We start from the raw sequence: 7,110 nt of genomic DNA, 5'->3' as shown, positions 1-7,110 counted from the left end.
TTCACCTGATGCACATTTAGAGAATGCCAGTTGTTTTCTATGATAAACAACATCGTAATATGTATCCAACGGAGTTAAATTTTTATAAACTTCTCTAATGATAGATTTTCATAAATTCTTATAAATAGAATTTTTAGGTAAAGAGGCACATGCATTTTTAATGTTTTTGATACATATAACCCAATTTTTCTCTAATAGCTTTTTTTAAAATTATAATCCCACCAGGATCATGCTAATGTCCATTCTTTGCATCCTCACTGGTATTAGATATTTTTAATATTAAAGAATATATGTCAGTGTGAAAAGTGAAAAATGGTTTCTTGTTATTGTTTTTCTATTCCTATTACTGTGAAAATAATTTTTTACATTATTATTTACATTATTATTGACTTTTTGTGTGGTCAGTTGTCTTCAGTTGTTTATTTATATTCCTGTTCTTTATCTATTTGGCTATTTTAAAACAATTTACAAGAGCTCTTTATATATAAAGTATAAAGTGTATTCCCTTTTTGCCTGCCTTAAATGTCAGACATTTAAGGCAGGCAAAAATCTTCCCTGTTTTGCATTTGCAAAATGTTTTCCCTCTTGATTTCTTCCTTTTGCATAATCCTTTGACCGCAATAATATTGAATAGGTCTTCACCTCTATGTTCCAACAGCACCTCTATGAACCTGAGATAGAATCGGAGGACTCGGGTGCTAGGATGTGTGGCAATAAAGAGGAAGGAGTCGAGTGTGGCTGTGTCCAGGCTTGGTAGGCTTTGGGGAGGGTGGAACCAATGACTAAAACCAGGAATACAGGAAAAGGAACAAGTCTGTTGGGGTAGATAATGACTGCAGCCCTGCACATGTTGCATTTGAGAGGTCTTCAGAACATGTCTTCCAGAAAGCCTGGCAGAAACGCCCAAAATGCAGTTGGAACAAGGGTGCAGAAGGCAGGAGTGGGGTTGGGGATTTTAGCACAAACACAGAGACCATCAGCAGGCACTTGATAGTTGAGCAGCATTTTCAGCGCATCTCCTGGGTCAAACAATGTGCTGAGCATTTTACTGTATTATTTCCTTTAGGCTTCTTCCTGTAGGAGGGAGAAATTATTATCCTCATTTTATTTAATTAGTTTATTTCTTAAGTAAATATTTATTTAATTTTTAACTGTGCAGGTCTTCAGTTGTAGCCCAAGGGCTACTCTCTCTGTGGCCCTTGGGCTTAGTTGCCCCTTGGGTGTGTGGGATCTTAGTTCCCTCACCAGGGATTGAACCCAGGTCCCCTGCTTTGGAAGGCAGATTATTAACCACTCAATCACCAGGGAAGTCCCTCTTCTCATGTTATACACGAGGGGACAAGCCTACAGAAGTTAGATGACTTTACTCAGGTACTACACCTGGTTGGTACTAGACCTTGGCTGGAAAATGAAAGAAGACAGTCTGATGGCTGAGTTTAATCTCTAGCCAGTTTTGCTCTTTTATCACGGGAGTGTCCTCAAGCAAGCAAAGTCTGGGTCCTGAGGGTGGAGAATTGCCCTCTGGAGTGGTGGGCAGCAGAAAAGGGGAGAAGCCAGCCAAGGGGTCTGAGAAGGAAGCAGAGGGCCGTGTGTGTGTGCAACTGACACTGCAACCAAGATGCTCACAGTTTGATGACAGGGGCTTATGTTCTAAATATTCTCCTAGATATGTGAGACCCGACTCCTCAACCTGACTCTCAAAAATTCTGTCACAGTGTTTTACACAAAAATATACCTTGATTTGACCCTGATGCTGTGTCAGCAACTTTCTTGAGTTACCCTCTGAGTCAGACCCTCCCAGTCCCTGGGTCCCCATTTGTTATGAACGAGGGGCTCATTCATAGGAGGATGAGCTCTTCACGTCTCTAGGAGGAACAGAGGTACACTGCTAGGTTTATCCTCGCTACACATGCTGGGTAGGATCACTCCCACAAACACGTAGCATGCCGTTTTCACTTGTGTTGCCTCTTTGCTCGAGTTGTTGAATGAGTATGAGATAATATCCTTTTACCTTTGAAGCAGGCACTTTCCCCCTCTTCTATTAGATATTTCCCTGCATACTTAGGACTTTGTAAAGTATACAGTCAGCCCCCTTTCTTTGCAATCGGAATAGGGTGTGCGTGCATAGTTGTATCTGACTCTTTATAACCCCATGGACTGTAGCCTGCAAGATTCCTCTGTCCATGGATCTTTCCAGGAAGAAATACTGGAGTGGGTTGTCATTTCCTTCTCCATGGAATCTTCCCCACCCAGAGATCGGACCCACATCTCTTGTGTCTCCTACTTTGCAGGTGGGTTCTTTACCACTAGTGCCACCTGGGAAGCCCAAATAGTGTTGCATACTTCTAGATAACTGCTGCACCCCTGAATCAATACGGGACATAACTCCCATTGCAAGTTAACACAGGTTTTAGACCAGCCTAGTAGATTAAAAGCAAATTCTTTGAAAACAATAGAGAAATGAACTGCAGCTTTAAGTTGGCAAAACTATTTATTAAAATAGTGACTTAGGAAATTTTTTTCAAATGCCACTCTCAGTTGTATATCTCATTTGAGAACTCTAACCCTCTGCATCAGGAATGGACTTTCTTTAGGACAGCCCTGGCTTGTTCCTGTGGTTTGGTGTAATTCTTAATAGTGACCCCTTTCACTCTCAAGAGTCCCAGTTTGGATGATAAAAATTTATGGTCTCCTCTAACAGGCCTTTTGGAATAAAGTCCATGTCTTTGAAGATTGTGTTAATCTAAGAAAAATCACTTTATCTGTCCTACAACAGAATATTTGGCATCCTGCCTTACAATCATTTACATATTTCTTCAGAGCAGCAATTAAAAACCACATAAGCTAATGAATAACTCCTATGGCTCTCTTACTGTTCAAAGCAAATAAAGTAACTTCATAGGGGCTCACCTAATACGGCAGGCCTGGGAGGGAAGCATGAAGGTTTCAAGTTTGTGTTTGCAAAGCCATTTCCGATTGGTTAAATTAGTTTTTCCAATTAATATGTGCAATAATTTGTTCCCACACTGGACAGCAAGGGAGCAGCGTCTTAGAGAAATCTGACTCTGTGCCGTGTTCGACACCATTCATCCTTGAATTCCAAGCCCATTGTGGTTTCCTACACCTTCTACAGACTTGAGTCACCTGCTTTTCTGTTTTTCAGGAGAGGGTAAGCTGTGGTTTAGCAATCTGAGGGTAGTCAGAGTGTGAAAACATCCCCAAAGATGCTCTGAGATTTACTGCGGAAAGCGGGTTTCCACGGTGCCCGGCGGCTGCTGGGAGGAGGCTACGCGTGGCACAGCGGCAGAGCCTTCTTTCTGGAGGGAGAATGGCTTGTCAGGGTAAGGCTGGGCATCTTGTGGACAGTCTGAGGCAGACGGGGGTCTCAGGAAGTCTGGTGGTCTGCGGGGAGAGGGAGGATGGGAGACAAGGGTGGTCTGCCTGTTTGCTTAGGCCCTTGCAATCTAAAGAAGCTCTAGCCTGACTAGTTTGTATTCTATCCGCACTTACCTGGGTCCCTGTTTGCAACCTACTTCTAAGCAAAGCAAATAAGTTCAAAGGAAAGCAAGGGAGCACAGACACATTTGCCCTCCAAAAAATGTGCTTGGAGAGTGCTTGTCTTGGGGGAGAAATATACAGCAGCTGAGCAGCTTACAGAGCCACAGCCCCAAAACTAGGAGAGAACTACGGCACAAGGTTTGGTTTGAAAAGGCCTCTGCACAGCCTTTCTCCACCTCTCGGGTGCTGCGCTGGGGGTGGTGAGAAACCTGGGCTGTCACTTGCCGGAATACATCCAGAAGACCCAGAATACTATTTTAGAGTCAGAGGTACTCTGCAGAGATCTTGCAACCCAACTCTGTCATTTGACACAGGGTCTTTCAGAATTCTAGCCTGTGAACTGCTAAACTGTAGTGCTCATCAAGCCACTGTGAAAGGGAAAAGTGAAAGTCACTCAGTCGTGTCTGACTCTTTGCGACCCCCCTGGACTATACAGTCCAGGGAATTCTCCAGGCCAGAATACTGGAGTGGGTAGCCTTTCCCGTCTCCAGGGGATCTTCCCAATCCAGGGATCGAACCCAGGTCTCCTGCATTGCAGGTGGATTCTTTACCAACTGAACTATCAGGGAAGCCCTTCAAGCCACTAAAGCCTGAAAGATTTAATAATTGTAAACTGAGAGTCATTTCTTCCTGCTGTGAAGAACCGTCATGAGACCTAACTCAGTGACTCTGGAAACAAGCTGCAATACTTCCTGCCTAGCCAAGGAGCTTGCTCACCGTGACTGGCCACTGTCCTCAGAGAGGCAGCGAAGCAAAGTCGAAACCTCAGGACCTAGTCCTCAATTTTGCATTCTCTGATGTAAACAGCCCTCTTCCCCTCAAGTGTATAAACTCCAGAACCTGAATCTTGGTCAGCCTGCTACACACAGTAAATCTGATGCTCCGACAGGCCCGGGTGAGCAAAGGAGACCAGGTGAGGATGATTCAGCCAGACCCGGCTGGGAGAACACGCTGGGGCCTGTGATGCTGGATCAGGCTGGCCCACGTGATGGCTCAGACTGCCACTCCCTCCTTGCTTCTTCCACCATTAGCTCCTACTTCTTTTCTTAAAGTTTAACATATGAAAGCTTTACTGTTTTAAATTAATTTTTAAATGCAGACCCAATCTCTAATCCACATAGAGTGAATGATTTAGCTTTTCCAGTTTGGGGGGGGCGGGGAGCGTCAATTTTGTTAATTGTGTTTTTCAAGGAATTTGCCCATGTTGCTTAAATTTTTTAATTTATTCACATAGATCTGTTCATGATATATTTTCATTCACTTTTTTTTTTTAATGTCTATTCTCAAATTAGTACTGGAAGACTTAAGTTTGAATTTGGCTTTTTCATCACAAGCTGTTTGCCCCTACGTACGTTACTTAAAATGCCTAGGCCCTTTACTGGAATAGAAATATATATATATTAGAGGTTAGGGTACTATAATATGTTCTTTATTATTTAGTTAATGTGCCATGAGATAAGAAAAAAGAAGAGTAATCACTGTAGCTGATATTATTTTTGGAAGGTATCACAAGACACTGAGACTTGACCTGAACATTTCAGGATATGTGAGCTAGTCTATAGGACTGTGAGTACACACCCAAAATGTCTAGTTTTCCTCATTTGTACAATGGGAAGAATAATCATATCTATTTTTAGGACTGCTGGGATGATTAAATGACATGTGTATAAAACCTGGCACATAGCAAGTGCTGGATCAATGCTTGCTCTTATTATCATGTAACATAATCTGACCAGTTGTCTAAATTGTCTTTCAATGCTGCTCAGAGCTTTTAGTAGAGGAGAGGAGGAAACTAAGCCATGGATGCCCTCAGCACTTACAGCCCAACTATCCTCTTGGTTAGACCATTAATTGGGCTTCCCCTGTGGCTCAGCTGGTGACGAATCTGCCTGCAATGTGGTAGACCTGGGTTCAATCCCTGGGTTGGGAAGATCCCCTGGAGAAGGGAAAGGCTACCCACTCCAGCATTCTGGCCATGGGGTTGCACAGAGCTGGACACGACTAAGCGACTTTCACTTCATTTCAGACCATTAATAGTTGAATAGGTGTGAAGGCGCTCAGCATTCACACTCCCAAGCTGGTGCATCAAAGGATTACCATTACCAGGTCACGGAGGAAGAGGCTGGGGCAGCTCAGATGACTAGTGTGAGGTCACTCACCTGGAAAATCAGGAGTGCCGGACCCAAACCCAGCTGGCGGGCCTCCTGAAACTGAAACTCGTTGCCTCGCCTCCAAACTCTCTCTACCCTGCGGGGCCGTGGCGCAGCCCACGACCTCAAGAGTCCTGTGTTCAGCCAGACCGGTTACCGACCGTCTCCCCGCAATTCACTTAACTTTTTAGACACTCTGACTTGCCAAACCTGAAAACTGAAACCCACACCTCCAGCTTTTGTGGCCAAGATCACAGGCGAGAAAGTACTTCGGAAACTGTCAGGGGCTGTAACGAATAACCTCTGCAAAAGGGCATCTGCGCGTAAGCCTCCCCAGTCTCCCTGGCCCAGGAATCGCTCGGGTCTCCCCCCGAGCCGCGCGGGCGGGGTGGGCAGGGAGGTCAGCCCGCGGGGCTCGCGTCTGGGCGTTTCTGCAGCGGCCGGGGAGGAGTTCCGCCCTCGCCCGCGTCCCGCCCCGCCGCCGCCTCGCGCCAGCACTCGCGCTCCGGGAGTCTCTCCGGCCCGGCCCCCGGCGGCGCTTCCCGGGTCCGCAGCAGGCACCGCGCGGCGGGCGGGCCGCCACCATGCAGGTCCCGCACAAGGAGCACCTCTACAAGCTGCTGGTGATCGGCGACCTGGGCGTGGGCAAGACCAGCATCATCAAGCGCTACGTGCACCAGAACTTCTCCTCGCACTACCGGGCCACCATCGGCGTGGACTTCGCGCTCAAGGTGCTCCACTGGGACCCGGAGACCGTGGTGCGCCTGCAGCTCTGGGACATCGCCGGTGAGCCCCGGGGCCGGGAACTGGGGCGGGGGCACCTCGCAGACCATCTCCCGGGCCAGGGCAGCGGCTCGCGGCCCCGCGGAGACCCGGGTCTACCTCCCCGGCGCTGCGCCGCGAGAGACTTTTCGGGGTGGACTGCAAACTTGCGTTTCAGAAGAAACAAAAAAAGTTTCTTTCTAGCGCGCGGCAACTTCACGTGCGTTCCCTGGCGCTTTGCGGCGGCTGCTTTCTCTCCCTCCCACAGCCTCCCCTGGGATCTCTGGGCTCAGCGCGGGCCTCCCCGGGACCCAGAGGGAGACCCTCCGGAATTGCACTCGGTTCTGGGTCCCCAGCTCACTTTCCGGGCACCGGCAGTCCTGCGGGTGATGCCGCCCGAAGCGTCCCGCCCTTCCCAGCCCGGTGCCGGGACCCCCGAGGGGAAGCCCCTAGACCGGCTCACAGCGGGAACCTGGAGAGTTCCGGACTAGAGGCGTTTCCCAATTCCTGTTCCTAACTGCTCCCTTTATTCCAACTTTCGACACCCCCTTTTCTACCATTCAGTCAAGAAAGCTGGAGGTTCTCTGCTTTGAGAAAGCCAAGGACCTTTCTGTGTCTGCATTGCGGGTGAATCTCTCAC

At 47.6% G+C, this 7,110-nt stretch overlaps 1 protein-coding gene across 1 annotated transcript in view; it reads left to right on the top strand.

The window, feature by feature from the left end:
* The first annotated feature begins 5,970 nt into the window (after nucleotides 1-5,970).
* RAB38 (RAB38, member RAS oncogene family) overlaps nucleotides 5,971-7,110 on the top strand; it is a 60,742-nt gene continuing 59,602 nt past the window's right edge. Inside the window, exon 1 of the mRNA XM_043876408.1 lies at nucleotides 5,971-6,494. Within this exon, the coding sequence (XP_043732343.1) occupies nucleotides 6,293-6,494 (202 nt within the window). The 5' untranslated portion in view covers nucleotides 5,971-6,292. The remainder of the gene's footprint in view (nucleotides 6,495-7,110) is intronic.

This window comes from Cervus elaphus, chromosome 2, assembly GCF_910594005.1.
Source record: "Cervus elaphus chromosome 2, mCerEla1.1, whole genome shotgun sequence".
In the NCBI taxonomy this organism is placed as follows: Eukaryota; Metazoa; Chordata; class Mammalia; order Artiodactyla; family Cervidae; genus Cervus; species Cervus elaphus.
The sequence above is the reverse complement of the archived record's forward strand: the minus strand, read 5'-3'. Positions and strand labels throughout refer to the sequence as shown.